General features: G+C 38.7%; 1 protein-coding gene across 1 annotated transcript; it reads right to left on the minus strand.

The window, feature by feature from the left end:
- Nucleotides 1-471: 471 nt before the first annotated feature.
- Nucleotides 472-20,517, minus strand: LOC103775037 (bromodomain testis-specific protein-like; the record flags this gene model as incomplete). Its single annotated transcript, XM_008942481.1, has 14 exons — nt 20,326-20,517; nt 18,053-18,190; nt 17,228-17,357; nt 14,914-15,086; nt 14,134-14,505; nt 13,174-13,302; nt 12,779-12,967; nt 11,341-11,528; nt 10,973-11,265; nt 10,736-10,840; nt 9,087-9,209; nt 5,847-5,959; nt 4,436-4,577; nt 472-545 (listed from the first exon to the last, which is right to left on the minus strand). Coding segments are annotated over exons 1-14 (2,361 nt in total), but the record flags the coding sequence as incomplete, so codon positions are not given.
- Between the last annotated feature and the right edge of the window lie 1,852 nt (nt 20,518-22,369).

Below are 22,369 nucleotides of genomic sequence, written 5' to 3' on the forward strand. Positions count from 1 at the left end.
TAATAAATTCAATTAATTTCCCCAAGTCAATCCTGTTGTGCCTGTCACTGTAATAGCTGAGCAGTGTCCCTGCCCTTATCTCGAACCGTAAGCCTTTTATTATATTTTCTTTCCCCTATCCACTTGAAGAAGAGGGTGATAGAGTAGCTTTGGTGGGCATTTGACATCCAGCCAGGGTCAACCCACCAAAATGAGATAAGCCATATTTTTAATGACAATATGGATATATTATTTTTTAATTACTCATTATCATTTACATTCTGAAGTGATTGGAGACGACAGATTTCCCATACATTTTTGTTTGTTTTAGCACTAGAAATAAGATAAATCCATACCCAAGATCTGTCAGATACTAAGGATTTGAATTGTAAAAGACCATTATTTTCAGAGAAGATCCCAGGACAGGGAAATATTGATCCTAGTGTGTATACTCAAGCTCTTCTCCTCAAATAGGGCTTAAACAACACTCACCTTTTTTGGAAGAATCTTGCATTTTGGCTCTAGCATGTCTTGACCACGAGGATTATCTGTAGGTGTACAATGACCTGATAGAAAAATAAAAAAGAATTTTTACTTATGTTGATTTTATATACTATGTTTCCTCAAAGTGATAAAAATTTAGTCATTCTAGAAATTGACTTATACTGCAACTTCTCTTAGTATTATTATTTTTGTTTCAAAATGACAGAAATGCTCCCAAACATTTTCTAAACTTATGTTGGACTGGACCACTTCTCTCCAGTATGGGGCAGGGCAAGGAATGGTTAAGCTCAACTACAGGTGAGATATTAACGCAGGAGAGGTCCCAGCAGAATGTCCCAAAAGTTTGGTCAAAAAGTCTGAAGGTGGCGCCTTGCTACCTGCTCACCTCCTAACCCCCTAACCATCCAGCCCTCTTCCGTCTTGATTCCAGCATTATTGAATAATACCTCATTCATCACATTAACTCATTTTGCTTAAAGCTTTTTTTCCTTTTATTTTTCTTAAAAAACAAACCCAACAAATAGATCAGGCAGTAAAAGCTAGTCATCACATTTCCAGTAGCCTACAGGTTGCATGAATACTCTGTGCTGTTACCTCTTTATTACTTATGAGGGGAAAAAAAACCCCAGTTAATAACTCTGATATGCTGTGTTACTATAGAAGTTCTGTACTATTTTGTGTGAAAAACACTTTCTAAACTGTTTAAGACTTCAAAAAACTGTCTAAAGGCAGGAACCATTTCCTACAGTCATTATGGTAAGCCTGAAAATAGACTTCTGTAGTACTATGGACTGGTTAGAATAAAACACAGCTAACAAAAGTCACATATTGTAGGGTAGGTTGGGGTGGGATTTTTTTTACTACATTTTAAAAACATGTTTTATGTATTACTTGGCTATATTGCCTTCTAAAGAGCTTCTGGGATGAAAATCTAGGCGTATTATAAGAAAGCCACTATTTTAGAAAGATGTGAACACCACAGATATTTTATATCACTCAGCAGTGGTCCTCTGCTGCAGTTTGAGGTGTTTCAGCATTTAAGTAAACATTTGATAAGACGCTTAAGATAACATGCTGCTGTTTGTGGTATTTGTTCTGCACAGGGTAAAACTCTTTGATGTATGAATCTAGAATGCAGGAGGCAAAGTATCAAATGCTCAGCAAAGTTTGTCATTAAATGAGTGTTCAGAAAAACCTCACAGCCTCCAAAACTCAAGAACAGTGCCCAGCCTTCACCCTATGCTCTCACACCTTGCCTGTGAGAGGGTAGAGTTGCAATGGAGCAGGAGATTTTTTACTGTACAGTGGAATAGAATGGATGAAAGACCTTTGAAGTCTCTCAGATACTATTGAAAAGTGTTCCAAATCCTGATATATTCTTTCTCTGAACTGGTGTGTCTCTCTTACAAGGAAAGGCTAAGAGATCTGCATCTGTTTAGCCTGGAGACAACTGAGAGAGGAGCTTATCAATATCTAAAGGGTGGGTGTCAAGTGATGGGGTCAGGCTCTTGTCAGTGGTGCCCAGTGACAGGACAAGGGGCAATGGACACAAACTGGAACACGTGAGGTACTATCTGAACGTGAGGAAAAAATTCCTTACTGTGAGAGTGACAGAGCACTGGAACAGGCTGACCTGTTTTAGCGAGGGGTTGGACTAGATGATCCCCAGAGGTCCCTTCCAACTCTTACCATTCTGTGATTTTCATGGTTTCCAGGCCCAAAGCAAGTCCACAAAGCCTATCTAGATCCAACACCATTATTAGAGACTTGTCCTCCTCTAGAGAACTAGTGAAATAAGGTGTCCCTCTTCATACAATAGCCATCTTTCCTTTATCAGTTATCTTCATACAGGCAGCTTGAATCTTTCTGTAAGAAACTTGACAGTCTTCAGCACTTAGTACTCCAAAATTAAGCAAGAGCTTCACGTACCCAGCAATGTCTAAGCCCATTGTTAAGGTCAATTTGATCAACCCATCATGTCTGCCAGGGTCATCTTCCTGAAACAAACTCAGGATGAATTAAAATCCATAGTCACAGCTGTCCTAAAGCTCTAGATATAAAACAGGAATACGATGCTGTGTCAAACCTGTTTGAAGCCATGGGCTTCCAAACACGCATTTTAGAGCTACTGGCAGCAATGCCAGCCTCCACAGAACCCCTCATTGAGAGACACTGCTTTGTAATCTAAAGGGAAGCAAGTCACTACCAGTTTCCTAAATTAAGCTTGTTAAGAAGCCTCCGCTGAATGCAGGGGTGCGCTGAGCCTGCACCCATGCCAGCAGGGGCACCGCAAGTCTGAACTGGAGAGCTCTGCTTTCAGAGAGGTGAGTAACCTCACAGAAAGGCCCAGGACAGTTGGATTCTCTACAAAATTCAATGCATGGCTCTAAGCATCCAATTCTAAAATAAGTTTCCCTGTTTTGGTCTAAGTAGATGCATTAGTACTGGAGCACACTCTATGCTTTCTATTAATAGATTATAGGCCCTACAACAGTTGCAATATCTTTGCTGTCGTTCAAAAGCAAAAGGCTATATTTCCCCTGCTCTCCTTCTATTTTTCTACTGGAGTTTATAGTAACACTGAGCACAGCTGGGACGTGTCATTGCAGGAACAGACACTGCTGTATTTATTATGGAAGGGGGCAGATAGCTACACCTTTAACATTGTTAAAACCTCCATTAAACATAATGCTGAAGTTCAGCTTAGCAATGAACTTTTAATTAAATTTTAATGAAAATTAGGCAGAGCCTAGTACAAGAACTATCCAGTAATGAAACACAGGAGCTCCTTCACAACTCTCCACACAAATGACACTTGAAAAAAGGGGAGAAGACAGAAATGGTACAAATTAAAAGAGGATTGGGAAAAGCAAGCTAAAGGAAATAGAAACTAAATTGTAAATAAGTATAGAAGGGAGGAAGCTTTCTCAATAGTTTTGGCTATGTTTTTTTTAATCCTTCTGTGAATATTAAACCAGCAAGCGTGATTTATTTCAGGCAGCATCAAAACTTTAAAACTGAAGGTCATTAGCTGAGTCCATGGAACCCATGTATCAGCTGCAGCTGCTACAAGTCTAAATGAAGGGGGAAGTATGCATATGAGTAGGAGTGTTAAGACCATGAAAATACTGACTAGATCATCTTGGAGAATTAAAGAATCAATTTTAGAGTTGCTTCAACGTAACTCACATACTTGTCTTTATTTTTTAGCAACAATTTAAGAGCTCATCAGCAAGAAGTCTGTACCTTTTAAGTTAAGTTTTGAGAAGCTTGTTCCTTCCCCTCTTCAGGCCTATACCTGTAGTCTAGAGAGGAAAGAGTAGAGGAGGAACCAAAACCATAATGTCTAGTAACACTAGGCTGTCAGCACCGATGTTCACTGTAGAGCTCAGAACTCTTTACTTTGAAATACATATGAAGGATGATGCATGTCTATATGGAATGCAAGCTTCCAGGCAACCTGTGTTCTTGGAATAAATGCAAGTTTGTTCCATGGTGAAAGCTTGTTCAACATTGCATTATTTCCTCACCCAGAGGAAGAGATGACAACTTGAAATACACCCAAAGTGCCCTGGGAAAAGAGCTCTATGAAGCTTCAGAAGATGACAGTGGAAAGGAGAGTGAAGTTTGGCAGATAGGAGCATCAGAAGCATGGGAGATATTTAGCTTTCTGAATTCAGTACTAGGCATAAGTTCTTAAATCAAAGTAATTTGCTTTATATATATATATTTTAACAAAAAACAAGAACCAAGCATTCATTTAGCTTTTTTTTTTTTAAAAAAAAAAATAAAGGAGAGGAAAAAAAAAAAGGGAAGACAGCAGCTCTTCCATTATTCTGCAGATTGGTTCATGTACAAGTGTTCAGTATTTTATTTCTTTAACCCAAGTTTATATATGTGTTTAACTTTGCAGCCCTGATTGAACTACAGTTTTTATTATGACAGTACATACTTTGCTCTTGACTTATGGATATTGAATCAGCAGTTCTCTCACTGGCTTGGTTTTGAAGTTCTTTCGATTTGTCCAGATACATTGTTTTCTCAGCTTGTGCATTCCAATCAGCACTGTCAACCTGAGAAGTTGTGTTGGATACCTAGAAGAGAAGTTAGACTTCCAAATATATTCTAAAGTGCTAAATGTGGATTCTTATTATACAGCAGCAGCATTAAAGATTTGGAAGCTTAGAGCAATAAACTGTTACATCTCTAGCTTCTGTAAATACCAGTGTAGAAAGAGATTTCATTCATATTATGGTAATCAAAGCAAGGCCTTACATTAAACACTTTGGATTTAGAACATAAACTGCTCAGAGCAGGTAGAATGAGAAACTGATAGAAGCTCTTTAACCCTTGACATGGTACAACCTAACAGAAGTTGGCTTTTACTGTTGCAAAGACAGTTGCTCCACTCTAGTTTGAGTCAGGGTAAGGGCAGATGTATTACTTCAGTTCAGGGGTAGTTTTTCCTCTGTACAAGATTCTGTACTAATCTCCTTCAACTGGGGAGCCTCACTGCCTTTAGACTGTGGATGCAAATGGAAAAGGGTGAGTTGCTTCTCTTGTTGCAGGACATGTTCTTGTGCTTGTAGACTCAAGAGACATTTCCTATCCATTTCATAAGATAAAAGCTATTAAAACCTGGCTAAAACAGCTATGTTTGAAACCATGTTGAAAAAGATAGTTAAACATCTTAAGATGGAAGAGAGCACGCTGCTGCAGTAACATCAATAACTTCCTTTGCAACACAGAGGCCCTTCTAACAAGGACACTCTCCAAGAACCATACTAAGACAGAAATCAGCAGTGACTATTTCACAACCTCATCTGTGAACCTGAGAGCCACAGTTTCCATGGCAGGAAGAGAAAGCAACGTGCTTTTTCAGGCTAGCCTCTAGAGTCTTCAGAGTATACTACTGCATTTATGAGATTGGTATTTCTAGAAAACAGGCAGCTTGTACTTCTGTTTTCCTATCTCTTTTGGGAAACCGTAGGTTTACAGGGTGCGCTTTTAACTAGTAAGCGTGTAAGGGTTACATATGTAACCCTTATATAGGTTATCATGAAAATAATAGGTATATCATGAAAAAAAAAAACTTAAAATAAGCTTTATAGTACATTATAAACCTGATAAATTGATCAGCCAAACTCCTTCCTTTTGTGTTACAGCCAACAAGCAATGAATTAATGCCCTATTAAAGGATAAGAATAACTTTCTTAGTGGGGTTTTAGAGAACTTTTGTTGTAAACCTTCATTGCATCAAATTTAAGCCTGGAATAGTACATTAGACCTTATTTAAAATGAGTAAGAACATGCTTTAAAGAAATTATTTGACTTTAATGTATTGGAGAGAAGCATGTATTCACCTCTGGAAGAGTATGTGTGCACTGGGTGACAGAAGACTGATTTGTCCTTGGAGTACTCTGAGGAGTTTGCTGGTCTGGAATATCATGCAGAGCAGAAACAGCTGGGATTATACCTGAGAGAGAAGTAGTGTATGATTTCCCCTAGTGCACAAAGTGCAGTCCTACATCTCAAAATTAGGTCACTGTTTAGACCTGGGGATTAACTGGATATGAAGATACATATCCTAGCTACATGATTTGAGACAGTTATTTTTAATTAGTTCTTAATTGATTTCTTAGTTGATCAGCTACAAGCTCAAGCTGTCTTTTACCAAAATCTCAGAAGTGTCTCAAGTCACTAGACCTTTTGCAATGAGAGATGAAAAAGAATATCTTCTTGGATCAAGTTTCTAAGCAACTTAATATTTCATATGTCTAGACAACACCAATCATTTTGGAGATCCTATAGCACCAAGCCTTCAATTCAGCTAATAAGGGTTTCAGACATGAGGTTGATTGGTGGTGAGGAGTTTAAGCACCAGATTCCTGCCTTAAAGGTGTTCAGCACTTCCTCCAATGAGATGGAAAATGATACCTTAATGAAACGAGTTACAGTGAGGCATGAACACTTTCTCCTGTTTTAATACTATTCTGCCCCACAAGTGTCCCAGTAATCTGAAACCCCAAGTCTGCCACACTTTGTCACATCATGCTCTTTATAACATATACCCTGCAAGAACTTGTTCTAATACTCACTTGAAAGCCTCCAAAACCCCAAGATAAGTTTATTGGGCGGTGCAAACATTAGTTCTGCCATCCCTTCTTTCCTCGGCAGTCAAATATAACCGAGATGATTACCATAAAGATGTTACCTGAGGGACACTGAGTATTTTGTTCTGACAGTTTAAGTGAGGTATTTTGTAAAGGCTGAAGACTTGGCAGTATGCTGGGAGGTGGCTGCTGCAGTTCAGACAATCCACGATTTTGCAAGCTACTAGTAAGAGATGAGGGCTGTGCTTGCAGGACAGCATTGCAGGACGTCCTCTGTGAACACAGTGGTGTTCTCTAGAAAGAGGTTACAGTAGTTAATACAGCCAATTCTTATTTTCTACATGTATTTGATCCCCTCTCCCCACCACCGCCCCCATTTCAACTGTTTGTAGCATTAAGTGGTCTTTGTATTGTGACGGTCTATCATTTTCCAAGAGTTTGCATGACAAAATCCCATGAGATAAAATGCACTAGCCTAGGTCTGACAGATACAGAAAACCCATGAGAACAAAATGTTATGTGAGAATTTGGAGTATTATGTTTGCTGTTACTCAGTCTGTTAGAGGCTGTTACAACTGACCAAGCTGAAGCATGACTCCTACATCCTGTTTCCTCAAGTTTATTACTGCTGTTCTGTCACTGCAGAGGCTGTACTTTTTAAAGAAAAAAAAAAAAAAATAAAAAAAATAGTGTTGCATAATTCCTCCCCTTGATCGTTGCTGATGAAGGTGGAGAAGCAGCAGCTGAATAATACATTTGTAGCCTGGTTTCCTGTGTCCAGCTAAGCACTTGAAATGAAAGCAAGTCTTTTTTAAGAAGAATGAAGGCTTTGCTGTGGTCTTGCTTTGAAACCCAAGGTCTCTAACTCTGGTAGCTTCAAGGGAAATTATGAAAGGCAGCTAACCCTGACAAGAATTAACACCCATTGTATATACAGGAATAGAGCGATTCAGTCTTAGAGGCAATAAAAATTTCCAGCTAAAACTGCCATTGCTCATACTAATACCAAAGTAACAAAGTATCCTGAAAATTACTAGTATATTTTATGGCTTATTTATCATGTGTAGAAGTGAGATTATTAGTAGATAAAAAAAGAAACATTTAAGTGGGGTTTACATAGTTTGTTAGGTCAATTCTATACTCAAAGACCAAGTTGGAGAGGATTTCCCTTTTTTGAGGGCAGGTGGGATGTGTGGTGCATTCTCCCCCTGTCATTTCACCCTACACAGAATTATCTCAGTGACTGTAAGAGGTAAAAGCCTCAGGAGTACTCCCAGTACATCAGTTTCTACACAGATACATAAATAACTTTTAACAAACAGCAAATTTTACATCTCAGTATAAATCAGTCCTACAGAACAAACAGCATTCAAACCATTATTCTACTCATCATTTCCTGATAAAGTTGTGTCATTGCCAGTACCTTCGTATGTAACGAATACCTTTGTTTAGGGCAAAAAAGTTATATCCATTGCAGTCAGTTTACCTTAGTGTTTTCCATACAAGTTGTACAGTTCTGCCTGGTTCCAATCTGTTTTGGGCAGGTTTCCGTACCTGTAAATACAGCAAAGTGGTCAGAAAGAGGGGGATAGACAAAAATAAAATCAGTCATTTGCATATGCTTCATTGCTCACACATAGAGGATGTGAGTTGCAGTTGTACCTAGAGAGCCAAACCTCACAGTGGAAGGAACATTATCTTGAATAGTGAGACTTCAGCTTGATGTGTTTAGAGAAATTCTTCCAGATACAAAAAAAAAAAAAGACCACAAAGATTCATGCAGGATCAAGGTCTTTGCTGCCATCAATGACTTCACTGTGTTTGCTCCCCTGCATTGCAAATGGTGAGCATTCACCTCACCTTACACTGTTACCTCATATAGATACCTACATAGTAGACCTCCAGATTGGCAGATCTGTTTTGTCCCAAAAAAAACCCAAAAAGATGCATATAGGCAGGAACATCATTATGATATCCTGATGCTACAACACTGTAATGTCCCTTGAGGGGCATTACATGTAATGCCTGAGGCAGCTTAAGCACCAGGGGCACCACTGACTTTGGCTCTACAGTCAATGCTGTTGGCACTTTTGTCCTTTGGATTAGGGACTAAGCCTTACCCACAAGGTGCAGATCAGATGAAAAATAAATTACATCACACTTTCAAAAAGGAATCAAACCCACAAGAGTAAGCTGTAGCCTAATAGTCAAACCCCCAGCTTAAATACACAGACCTCTTGCTAGCTGATTTTGGTGCCCAAAGTTTTTCACTGATAATTTGAGTGGATGCAGTGATTTTTTTTTTTTTTTTTTTTTAACCTACGAATTCAGTATGAAGACACTCATTTAATAGCACTGCAGTTGAGCCTTCAGCATGGAGCAAAGCTACAAGGGTAACTGAAATCGTTGGTAAGCATGTGGAACAACAGATGCTAACTGATAAGAGACTTTTTTTTAACCCTACACAAGCAGAAAAGGAAGCTTTCTGACCTGATTCAGAGTCACTGCTATCTGAGGAACTAGAACCACTTCTAGTGCTGCTGCCAGAGTCTGAGGAGCTGGTGCTGTCACTCAGTCTGCTTGGTCTAAAACTGGACTCAGCATCATTTTCAGCTGCAGGAGAAAAAGAATGAGTTTAGAACAATCTGCAGTGGTACTGTCCTCATACACAAGACTAAGATCAATCTTGTTAGGTCTATTCTCCCATACAATAGTTATCATTTACTATTTCCTTGTCAGCTGTTGATTTAAGCAGTGAATTTGAGACCTCCATAGAGGAGGGAGATTTACCAGCAGCAAGCTAGCTGAATAAATGAAATAGCCAAGAAAGAGCTGTAGTCACAAAACTTACAATCCTAAAATAGGTTAAGAAAGCGCTGTCTTAACATACAATTCGAGCAATTTCCCCCCATAAGTTTTCCTGCTGTTGAGAGCCTGTTTCTGTGCATGACGCTGCTGCCAGACTTGCATGCTGAGGTCTTTATCTATAGCCAGCTCTCCTCTTTCCAAAGCCATATGTACTCCAGAATTGTCATCTTTTTCCCACCTCCCCACCATCTGACTATTTTGCATCTGCAAAGATGATTTAATTCTAGTTTACAGTGAGTTTGCAGTCAAAACTTTTTCAAGGAGTGCTGCTCTGAAGGAAGCTCTGAAAAGGGGAAGCTACAGAGATACCCATTTCCCTGGACGCATCTTTAAATGCCAGATTAAGCTCTTTCTTGCAAACAAGCCAGATGTCAGTTGTTAAGATTCCCTGGGCTGCCTCCTGCCCCTCTCCCCACAACATATCCTTCACAATTCATTTCAACTGCTTCTTTCAGCTTTTCTTTCTAGGATGTTTTCAAGACAGTGAAGACTGCTGACTGAGCTAATGCTGGATGCAAGGCCCTGTCTTGCAGGGCTGCTTCTATCATTTCAACTAACTGGCTTTATATAGGAGCTTAACAGGTATACAATAGTGAGCGTTGTTATTGCCCTCTAATTTAGTGGGAACAATTTTACCTATAATAGGAGCCTCGTCTGCACTGATCAGTTCTCAGACCCTGATGAGAACCACCAGTAAGTGTAGATATGCACAAGCATGTACTGAATTTCTGGCTTTGATACTGAAACATTTTTGAGTTGATTCTACAGGGGGACTTCCTTAAGACTAAGACAACACTGCACACCTGTCACTGCTGCAGAAGTTTTGCTAGCACAACAGCATTAGTGAGGTTGCAACCTAACAAGTATGACTAGAGTTTGTTATTCTTAAATCTCTAAGCCACAGAAAGTTAATTGCCAACAACCTAAACTGTGGGACACTTCTCCTCCTCCACCATATTTTCAAATGTCAGCATAAAGGAGGTGTTCACTGTCCTTTAAACTCTGAAGGTGTTACCATCTTTACATGTAATAAAGGATTAGGTACAAGAATAAGGAAGGTGTTTTAGACAGGACCAGTGACTGACCAAATCTGCTGCTGCTGTGACTCCAGCTCACTCAACATAAGAAGAATCTTATGACTAGAAACAGGAAGCTTAAGACCTCAGCTGTTCTGAGGAGAAAGTCCCCAGCTGCCTAACAGTACATAATACCAAGGGGAGAATCCCACTTTAAGCTCTATCTGTTGGAAATGAGTAAAAGAATCCCATTACACTTGATTTTCTCCTTCTTTGCATTTAGTTGACCATTGACATCCAGTAGTCTCTTCTCTACCTCTTGTTTCCTCTCCAAATGAAGTAGTTCTTTTGGTTTTTTAGCTGCATCTGAAACAGAAATTAACATTGCAGTAAAACAGAAAAGAAACGAACATTTTTGTTGTTGTAGTTGGTTTGAAGGGTTTGGTTGTGTTGGATTTTAAAAAAAAAAAAAAGAATATTTATGCTACATACTCTGCTGCTTTCCTGGTCTCTTCTGCAAACACATTGCCACATATTTCTTTAGTTCTCTGAGTGTTGAAACCTTTAAAGTTTCAATGTCTATTTCTAACTCGTCAACATCAGAGTTCCTCAGTGAAGGTTCTCTTGACTGTATTATATGGACTACTTTCGCAAGCTTATCTCCAGGGAGTTTATTAATGTCCAAACTCAACTGTCGTTTTTCATCATAATTCATAGGCTTGGCACCATCTTCATCTTCTGACATATGTGCCAACAAGACCTGCTGCATGGTTTCCTTTGATTGACTGGAAGAAAAAAGGTATACTGCAGTAACAGCAGTCTGAAATAATTTGACACCCACCCAAGTCCCCCACACTTACATGTTTAGAGACAGCTTTTTCTTAGATTTCTTCTTGTGTTTCACATTTTTCTTCTTTTCAATCAGGCTTTTTATTTTTGCTTTTTCCATGTTCTTACATTTCTCCCTTTCAGCCTTCCCTTTCTTCTTTTTCAGTGCAGGTAAATATGCTCTGGTCAAAGCCTGGAACTGCTGGTGAAGAGCTTTAAGCTATCAAAAGCAAAAAAACCCACCACCCATATAATGCTGATAATACTAGGCAATGTAGGAGGAACAATAAAATAAATATCACAGGACATTTGTGGCTGCTGAGTTGATATTAATGGGATGTTTGCTTTCCAAATGAGGTTTATTTTTCGGTCATCTTAGTATATTATAGATTAGTCACACACAGACTATTGGTGTATAAGATAGAACTGTCTGCCTAAAATAAGCAGCTTTACAACAGCATGTGTCTTCTAGCATCTTGTGAAGAGTAAAAAAAAGCAAAAATCATTGTAGGAGTAGCCAGCAGCCTCTCTTGAATTTCAAGCGTTTGGGAAGCACAGAAATGCCTTACTAGATTAGACCTCTACAGCATTACTGATTTAATATAGTGGCACTGGGCTTCTGCACCTTCAACCCACAAATCCCAGATATTTTGCAGTATAAAATAACTAGTTGGGACATACTAACAGCTTAAATACCTAATGCAAGCTTATTTAAACCTCATAGGAATTAGAAGAAAGAAGGCCATGAGAATTACTACTCAGACACACTGAAATACTTCACTGCTGCTAAGGCTGGCTTGTAGACTTTTGGTTGTCTTCACACCTGTATCCATAACGTGATGTTACATGACAAATACTGAAAACTGCCCTCATTTGACTAGTAGAACAAATGCTAATTTCCTCCATAGATCATGGATACAGCAGCAGCAGGTTAAAAGCATTGTGTTCCAGCAAAAGCAAGACCCATTCTACTCTTAGCCAGAGATGCAAAGCCATGCTTCACATTAGCATGAGCATGAGATTCCTTCCATTTTACTTCATACTTAACTTTCTGAAGTAGAATTTAATGACTTGCTTTTGTGCAGCTCTAAAGAGCCAAGCGCAACAACAGGGCTCTTCAACCATATGAAATGCCACTACCAGAAAAATATGCCACTAAGCTATGCATGCAGTATCTGGATGCTCTCATCATACCACAGCAACAGTTAGTTTTTAAAAGTTTGAGAGTCATCTGAAGCAGTGATAGGCAAGAGTACTAGAGCAATGATTCACTAATACCGGTTTGTATTTGCTGAGGCACTACTGGCTTAACATTTGGAGGTACTTTCAAATGGGACTAAAGTTCTGTATTAAGAAAAATGACTACAGAATCCTTTAAAAGGCAATTCTTAGTGCTAAGCCTTAGAACAGACAATTGCAAGTGGTGCTATGAGAGCTTATAAGTCATGCACATTGAGTATTAATGCTTACTTGCTTCTGAAGCTTTGCAAGGTGCACCATTTTTTCCTGTTCAGAGTCTTCAGATGATTTTTCTTCTGAAGAGTCATCACTACTGCTTTCACTGGAATAAGCCTCTGTCGTTTCTTTTTTAGGCTGTAGCAGAGGAACACTTGCAAGAGGTTCCTGAAGAATTTTGGCAAAGTACACCTCAAAAACGCCCTGAGGAGTTTGGTGTGGGAACAGCAGAGAGGTCAGCATGTTTTCCAGAATTCTAAAAGCATTATGAAGTTACTGCTTGTTTTCCATAACTACATAGCAAGACAGCAATTGATACATTAGTAGATGTTACACCAGCACACGAGATAACCCCAAAGGAATCTTAAAATCCTACTCTTTTTTCAAGTCTGACTTAAGTGATAACTCACCTGAAGTTTGCTTGCCATAGCAACTATTTCATGGTCTGGAGAATTTTGTTGGTAGTAATTCATGAACATCAATCTAACATCCATTGCAAATTCTTGTATATTTCTGTATTCACCATTATCCATTTTCTTCTAGAGGAAAAGAAAATTAATGTACATTTAGGACTTAAAAGTAGAGGGCATCACCATGAACTGACAGGAAAAGAGGAGAAATAAGAATGTTGACATCCAGTATCAGATTCAGTTTGTATCAAGACAAATATTTTAAGAACCATTATGAAAATGGTGCTCCATTTACTGCTTACTCTTGCAATAGAGAAATGTTTCCCTATAAGCCAGTTTAAGATAATTCAGTAGGCTTGAAATTCAACTTTTGTGGGAAAAGTGGATCTGAACTTCGCTAAATACTTCAGCTCCAGACATATGTGCCCTAGCCTTATTCAGACAACACTGGCCGCATATGTCCCTCTAGAAAGGTTCCTTTTCACAGAAAAGGTGAAAGGTGTCATGCAGATATCAAGTGTAGATGTTCCAGGGCACTTCACCACAGACAACGAGATTCAGAGAGAAGCAGAAGTTGACATTACAGGATTCCCTTTTGTTTTATAGAACATTAGCAACAGCACTGTGTATACAGACCGAAAGATGCTTCATGTGCAGCCTGCATGGGAGTGCTTCACAGGGCTTATATTACTCTTACATTAGCTTACACTACTTATATTAGCTTGTTCAACAGACAGGTAGGTTAGCCATGATGCACAATGACACTTAGAAGACCTGAGCAAGCTGTGGCTTAGTTTGTTGAGAGAGATAAGTGTATATGGTTTCTATGCCCACTATTTCTTTCAAAGGGGAAGCAGCTTTCATGACACCTTTTCAGCTAAGACTATTGAGATCCAGTCAGTGCACAAGTTATTCAGACATGCACACAAATAAGTCCAGTTCCCTTTGTAACATGCTTACTTTAATGGTTCCAAGGTCTGTAGGACACTTGATGATCCTTTTGTTCTCACCAAGTGAGAAAGATGCATCAGCTACTGGTTTTAGGAAAGGCCATGCATATGCTGCATGTTTCTTAGAAAACATTTCTTTCAGTATTTCATTACAACGTTTTAGTTGTTGTGACAACTGAACCGTTTTAGAAATTTCAGGTGACTGTTGGGAATCTGGAAAGCATCTCTTCAGAAGCTTATTTGGTATCATACTTTCATTTTCACTGCTGCATGCTTTAACAGCTTTTCTTTCATTAAATTTTGCAGAAGATTCACCACTTGCTGCAAATGTTGAAGTACTAGGAGTTGTAGTGTCAGCCTTCCTTCTCACACCATTTTTTGCCTAGGAAAGGAAAATTTTACAGTTTAAAATACAGATGTACATAACAGAGAGAACGATCAGCCTTCAGACTATACACACATGCAATCTAAAAAAGTATCAGGACTTTTACAACTAAGAATAACCATCTTAAAGTTCACTATTTCTTTCAGAACAACATTTTAAAATCACATTTTTAAGAAAAGATGCGTAAGGGAGTCATCTCAATTTCTGTTTAGTTTCTAGAATTAGTGCTGGCCCAGTTATTTCACAGAGGCCTGGAGGATTTAATAGAGACCTCTTACTATCTTCTACCACAATAGAGGTTTTGAAAAGAGATTGCAGTAAGCGTGGCTCCTATGGTTTTGCTGTTAGCGCCTCAAGGAGCAAATTCAATACCTTTCCTTCTGAAAGTTATTTGAGGAAACTTACTTTTGTTATAGTGACTGCAGCTGGCGTTAAAGCAGTCAGCTGAGCTGCAGACAAAGGAGCTAGTGTAACCTGCTGTAGCTCTTGAGTCCTCACTGGAGGCTGCTCACTGCTTTCAGCTTGTTTCTGCATTGTGCTTCGCTCATTTGAAGTGCCAGGGTTGGGCTGCTTTTTTTCTGGTCATTTTAAAATAGAAAGTTTTCAAGTGAGGTCTCAAATGTCACAATTAATTTCATTCATGATCAAATTGAACGGTTGTCAGTAGAACCACTATTCCACGTGCTAACTATACAAACGAACATTGTTAAGCATAGCACCACTGGTACACTCCTCTGCTCAGCACTATTGGTACCTCAGCTAGAATATTGTACCAGATTACATGTATTTGGCTTCAAGGAAGCTGGGGATTAGCTTCAGAGGGAAGGTTAAAGATACATCATGCTAAATCCTGTACATTGCAAAAACATTCTTGCCAATAAGAGAGTCCAGTTGTTTGATCTTAATTTGTATGTAGAAAACAGTAAAAGGTGCATCAAACTACATCATGAAGGTTCAAGTTTCCTAAGCATAATTAAGACCTGCATATATTGCTTAGCAGTATTACAGGTCTTCATCACTGGTTTGATGACAATTTAGACCAATGTTTTCCTATATTTGATTTGGCTGGTTAGATTACTAATGTCTTTCCAGCTCTGTGATTCTGTTGAGTTCCCATAGACATTTGCAGGTATTAGTTTAAATACCAATGCTGAGCGACACCATGACATTCTCTGAAATGGAAGTCAGTTGCCTTTTTTTTTTTTTGGAAATAAGCTGTGTATGTAGATCTGACTCTAAAGCGAAATTCTGCAAAAGACAAGTATTTCTTTGACCTTGGATAGTAAAGCAATATGCTCCACTATCCAAATAAAAAAAAAATGCTTAGAACATTTCAAAAATTTGTGCAAGCTGCATATTTGTGCAGAGGGCATGAGGGGACTTCAAAAGCATTAATATCATCAAGATGGTGTTATGAAAGCATCTCAACAAATTGTTGTAATCACTGAGAATCAAAAAGCTAAGTCAGCTTCCAACATATTTCTCAACAGAAGTATTTTCTGGAAATCACTTCTACCTGTTCAGCCAACATATTCCGCCAAGGCAATGAATTGCATGAGATTTCAGTCAAGTAAGGTAGTAAGAAGAGGAAGCCAGCTGAGTAGCCTCTTAATCCTCTAAAAATCCTTGTCAAAGGGCAAAGAAATCCACTACTTTTCCATATCTATCTACCAGATCACAGAAAGTTAGTGTTGCTCCTCAGATAGACCTTGAGAAGAAAGCTACCAAAATCTATCAAACTGCAATACTATTTTAAGGAAGCTTTTTTTTTTCCCCAGATGCTACCAGCAACAAGGACTACCATACCACTAACAGCAGTGAGAGGAAGCAAATTAAGTCATCAGACCCTGAAGAGCTATACAGTTGCACAGCTAAGTGATAGGAACACCTGTTAAGTGACCCAGTAAGAACTGAGCTAGCTAAGATCACTGCTCCATGGCTGTCAGAAGGCAAGTAATTAAGAGGCATCAGAGTGAATAGTGTTGCACCTCTTTCAAGACAGCGCTAACATTTCCCTCAAAACTGAGTGCAATACCTCCAATATACCTACGTATATATCAGTTCCAATTAGAAAAACTGCCTTAGAGGTCCTCAGATTAACTCACTGAGATGCACATATTCTGAGCACTGTGTAGTCTTACGTCTATGAATATAAATGTGTGCTCTTCGGCAACATTAAAAGCTTAGATGCAGAGATGAGCACTTTGTATGAGTGAAACAGGTTATAAGAGCAATTAAAAAGACATAGGAAGTCACTGGTAAGTAGTAAGCTGCAGGTAACTACCTGGACCCTTGCAATTAGGCCTCCAAGTGTCACTTCAAGCACTTACTATGTAATTTCCTTGTAAGTTTGAGATGTCTTAATTGAATCATCCTTTTTTTTTTATGTGGGTAAGAGCACTGCATTTCACCAGAGGTTTGCTTGTGAAGCTATGCTATTACATTTCTGATTAAGTTATTAATTCTGATTTTTACCTCCCTCCCCTCTCAAACACACTTCATTTGTTGAAAACAGGAAATTTAGCTAGTACCTACAAAAAATATTATGACTGCACTGAATCCTGCTGAAGCCTTATGGCAATGTCATTACTTGTCTGATAAGTTCTGGGAAGAGTGGAGAACACTCTGACTGCTCCAGGGTTGAGCTGTGACAGACTACAGATTCCTCATTTCCAGCTTTTGCTTGGTTATTGTGTTAACAATTCAGCGTAGGCCTTACCTTCTGGCTTCTTCACTTTTATCTGTGCTTTTTTGAGGATCACGAGCCTTTCTTCTGGTGGCATTTTGGCTATTTTCTGCATGAACACTTTTTCCAGTTCTTGGGCCATAAACACAATGTCATCACCTGGCTGCAAAATAGGGGCAGTAACATTAAGTAGGGGAGAGGCTGCAATAATAGAGGACTACCTTGTAAAATAAACGTTCCACAGAACCCCTATCCACCAGATTCTAAGAACCTACCAGTAACAGTGAGACCCTTGCCTTCGCTGTCCCCCAGCACACTTCAATACAAGTTGCTTCAGTACTGAAACACTTTCTCCCTCTCTCCCACTGCATAGTCCAGTACTTACTTTATATCCACAAGCTTCCCAGAGCAAGAGAAAAAAAGAGTCAGATCTGTAACTCTTATTCATTCCTATGTTCTGAAGAAAGGTGTTGAAGCTTAAAGATAGTAAGACAGACAAATATACAAGCACAGGCAGATGCTCACACTTCAGATTGGGTTAGTTCAACTTGCTGGAGTGGAGCATGGCTCAGGGTTGGTAGCCTTACACTTATATAGCAGTTACCTGGTACCTGCTCATGAGCTCTGCAGCTAAACCCCAGAGATTCTGCAGGAGGAATCCTTGTGTAGAAAAGACTATGTAATCAGTTGAAATGCTCAAAGAAAGCCCTCCTGACATTTCAGAGAAAATAGTTTCAAAAAAAAATCATAAAGACATTGACTGATTTAATGCAGGCTCTAGTAGCCATTTGCTCATTTTAGACTTGTTTGCATTGTTCACTAGAATTAGTTACCAGTAAGAGGTTGCATTTCACATACCTTGTTGTATATGTAGCAGTTCAAGAACATAGTTTTAAAGTCTTCAACACATTCTGCAGCTTTTGTGTAGTAATTGTGTTCCAGACGCTTTTTAATGGTGCTCAAGTCCATAGGTTCCTTTATAATGTTGTAATAATCCTATGAGTTTGAAAGAGTCATGCAACAAGTATCTTTAATATTAGAAAGTGAAGATTCTTACACATTTAGTTATCAAAGTTAAGTTACAAGAGAATTGCATTATCTTGGGACAAATTTTTTTTTTGAAGAAAAACTTTCCCCTATAGTCATAGGTACCATGGAAGTAAGCATTCAGGAACTCTTGACTTCATTTTTCTCCGTGCTCTTTCATGTAACAGCCACTGTTCAAAGCCCCAAAGAATATTTAACTCCAGGGATCCAGAGCTATACTGGTAATGGTACTTATGAAAGTATACATACTTTTCATTTGTTGTCTCAAAGCCACTGACTTAAAGTAGCACTCCAGTTTACAGAGGAGTTTACAAAAGAAACCAGAGACTTCGACAAAGACAAAGACTCAGTCACTAACAAAAAGGAGTCACCAAGTTTTAACAGTTGCTGATCAAATACTTCATTCCCCTGGGTTATATTGGCTTTCCTCCCAGGTGAGTCTAGTGAAGATGTGGCAATATGACTAAAAGGCAGACAGAATTTGAACTGTTGTGATTATTTTAGTAGCATGACTAAAAGCTTCTGATTCAGAGCATGAGGCAAATTCCCTGCTGGCACATTTAGGAAAACAGAACAGGAATATCTCCACCAAATTCACATGTTATAATTGTGTTAAGTTACTACTTCAAGAGTTACTTCAAGTGTCTTCTAAAGCTGTCCTGACAATCTATTTTATTTAAATTAAAAAGTCAAATACATTACAGACCAGACTATTGAACTGACCAAAACAAAACCTAGAAAACTTAAACGCAGCTAATAATTAAATATTGTCCATTCTGCATCTTCTAACACCTGGAGAAGAGTCAAAGCAGACAAATACTTTCATTGTCCTTGCCATGGAGCCAGAGGTTTGCTTGTTATTGTGCAGCAGTTGAACTAACACATACTTTTAGAATTCAAGTGGCTGTCTTAGAAATCCAGAGAGGCAGAACTAGCCTGAGGCCAGCTGCAAACGTTGCTATGACTCTGATTGAATGACCCTTAATATTAACCTTCAGTGGCAGTTCCTTCCAAGGAGAAAGGGTAAGAAAAGACACAGAAAGGTAGTCACTTTGATTGTGCTTTTGGACAAACTGTCCAAATGAGTTTGCCATAAGAAACAGATGCAGATAAAGGCTTTTGTCTGCTTGAAATGGAACCAATTGTTTTGTAGAATTAGTCTTGGAAATTTGAGATACCTCAGTACAATTGCTTAAGCTGGGGAAAGGAGAAAAAAAAAAAAAAAAGTATCTCAGGACACGTACCATGGTTGTATTTAGCATCTTTCTACTTATATACTGAAAGCAATATCTTTTGGGTCATCTGAAATACCACTGTGTGACTAACCAATGTTTTCTTTTGGACTTGGAAAGCTTGGGTGACCCAAAACTAGAATCTAAAGATACCTGAATTAAGACAATTTGTCACGAGACACTATATTCATTGACTTTGTTGCAATTGAATTGTAACATAAATAAAACCCATAAGGCAATACAGAACAAGAACTTAAGCATCAGATCTTATGTTTCCTAGAAGAATGTTCTACCATATTTTTATAGGGACATTTAATTGCTGTAGAAACTTCAGAGCAAGATGCCAAAGTGGATTTGAAAGTAAGTAGTACTATAAATGTAATAGCTCCTACACAACAAACTGGATCCAGATTTACCTTCAAGTCAATCAATCAGATCTGCTTTTCCATTGTAAAGTATTTGTCATGGAAAGAGGCTGGCTGCCTCTTATTAAAAATAAACTCAAGGGCAAAAGAAAACACATCATAGGCAGTGTTAAGAAATATGGCAAAACCAGCAGGGAGGTGGCAGGAAGACAAGGCAGAATACCGACATCCAGAAACCCCAAGAGACCTGTCCAAGAATTCTTACGATCCCGTAGAAATATTCATTTACTATAGCCTCAGATCCTAATTTAGTATGAACCAGAGATCGAAGTTTTCCTGCAAACTTGAGTTAATGAAGGCAGTTCATATACAAAAGTAGTGTTGCACTGTCCCTTGCATCAGAAAAAAAACCCCCTCTTTTAAAATAACATTCACTGGTCCTGTAATACTTTGCACAGTAATTCTCCAATTCCAAAATGGTTCTTACAGGAAGATTCAGTGCTGCTGCATCTACAGGCTGGTGAAACGGCCAGGCAAAATTGTGTCTCCATATGGCTTTCATGACCACCCTTTCTAAGTACTGAAGTTGGTTTGTTTGACAGCCACTGTTTTTCTTATTTATATATTCTGGTGGAGGAGGGTTAACAATAATAGAATGGCTTTGGCTTGGAACAGACATCTTCAGCAAGTTTGTACATCTGCTTGTTCAAATATCTTCATTAGACACCTAACCTGTGCAAAAAAAAAAAAAACAATAAGTGGAATTCAATGAAGGATTCAATGACCTAGATTTAATGCTGTTTGCATGTCTTCTGTTCATAGAGCAGCAGTACTGTAGTCACAGGCTTACTTTCATGGTTTAACCAAGACATATTTGGTTTACAACGTATAACTGGATGTGCTGGACCACTATAAACTAGGGATGCATCCTCTGCCTCTCCCCATGTCCACAAATGGAGTCCTATAGTAGAGGTTTAACCTAAAAAGTAGCTTTACAGCACACTGCAAGTCTTGCTTGGGACACAGCAATTGCTAAGTGTTACCTTCCTCATGCATCTTGGCCAAGTCACCACACAGAAGGCCTACAGTTGCCAATAAAATGTTCTAGCATAAGTGTAATTTGAAACCATTCTTATCAAGTTTCTATACTGTTTCACAACAGTATTTTCTGCTTTGTTATGTACCAGAGGACTATAAAAGGTTCATTCCCCTTGTCAGACAGTTTTGGATCATTTAAAGAATACTGCAAGTCAGTAATTTGTCTTTAGCCAGTGCAGCATTGCTCTGCCAGAGCAGTACATGTAGGTACTTACAAATAGCAGAGGCTTGTGTTTTGGGGTGCAGAACACCAGCGCTGAACTAGGCAAGACCTTCACCAAGCAGGATTACAGAAATTGCAGTTCTTGCCCTCCTTAGCTCATTGCTGACTTGCAAACTTTCAGTCAAGAGTCTGACTTCCTCCCCTTTGAGACCAAAAGAGCACCATATTTTCTTATTCTGATGTTATTTCCCTACTGTACAAATGTAAGGGGGTTTTTTGTTTGTTTGTTTTTGTGCATTCATCTAATCAAGCATTACTTATTCTGTTATCAATTTGTCCTGCTTTATGCTGAAAAAATCTGACCCTGCTTTTCACCACGGTATAGAGTATTTCATGAGTCTCAGAAAAGGTCATAACAATCTGAATAGCTACTGTTACCAGCACACTACTAGAAGAGTATCTGTGCCCCACTCTTACAAGAACTGTGACATCCCATCAGATGTTATAGATCACTCATTGTATGTTTTCACCTTTGTTCTGTACTGCAGCATTCAAAAGCATGCCTCTTCTCAAACAGCTCTTGAAGCTGAAGAGCTGTGGTAATTTCTCCCCCATGTGTTCAGTCCAGTCATTTACAGAAGGCAGATGCCTTTCATTGAACAAGACTGCCATGGAGGTAAAAGTTTTCTTTTTTCTTACATGAGGAAAACACATCAAACCTGAGCTGTTAATACCACGTACACTTCTGGGCTATGAGCCAGCATGCCTATGTAGATACTACATCTGTAATAAACTTAGTAAAAGATGAGATTGTTTTGACGTCTGAAGTAAAGCAGATCTTAAATCTACTGTTACTTTTTGTAAGACTGATCTCACTTGAGAGGACTATTTTTAATAGCTTAGGAATGAAGTTTTATCTTCAAGTCATACAAATAACAAGCTGTGTTAATTTTAAATTGGATAGTAATGTTCCTCTGTCACCTGTGTCTTCTCATGAGACCAAATCTAGCACATACTCTAAAGCAAATTTCAAAAGTCCAAAGGGAACCTAGCTTTCCTGGAATATAATATTGAGCTGCCAGGGTACAGTATGTGCAAAACCAGATTGTACTCTACAGACAGAGGAGATAGAGTCTGCCTTGTGCTTACTCTAAATTTAGGCATTTCTCTGCTACCTGTTTTGCAAAGCTAGTTGATACAGTGGTAGGTACTGGAATAAGGAATTTAGTATCTTTTATTTAGAAGTGACTTCACAATCTAGTATATGCAC

This window comes from Merops nubicus, unplaced genomic scaffold (assembly GCF_000691845.1).
Source record: "Merops nubicus isolate BGI_N331 unplaced genomic scaffold, ASM69184v1 scaffold1126, whole genome shotgun sequence".
Classification (NCBI taxonomy): Eukaryota; Metazoa; Chordata; class Aves; order Coraciiformes; family Meropidae; genus Merops; species Merops nubicus.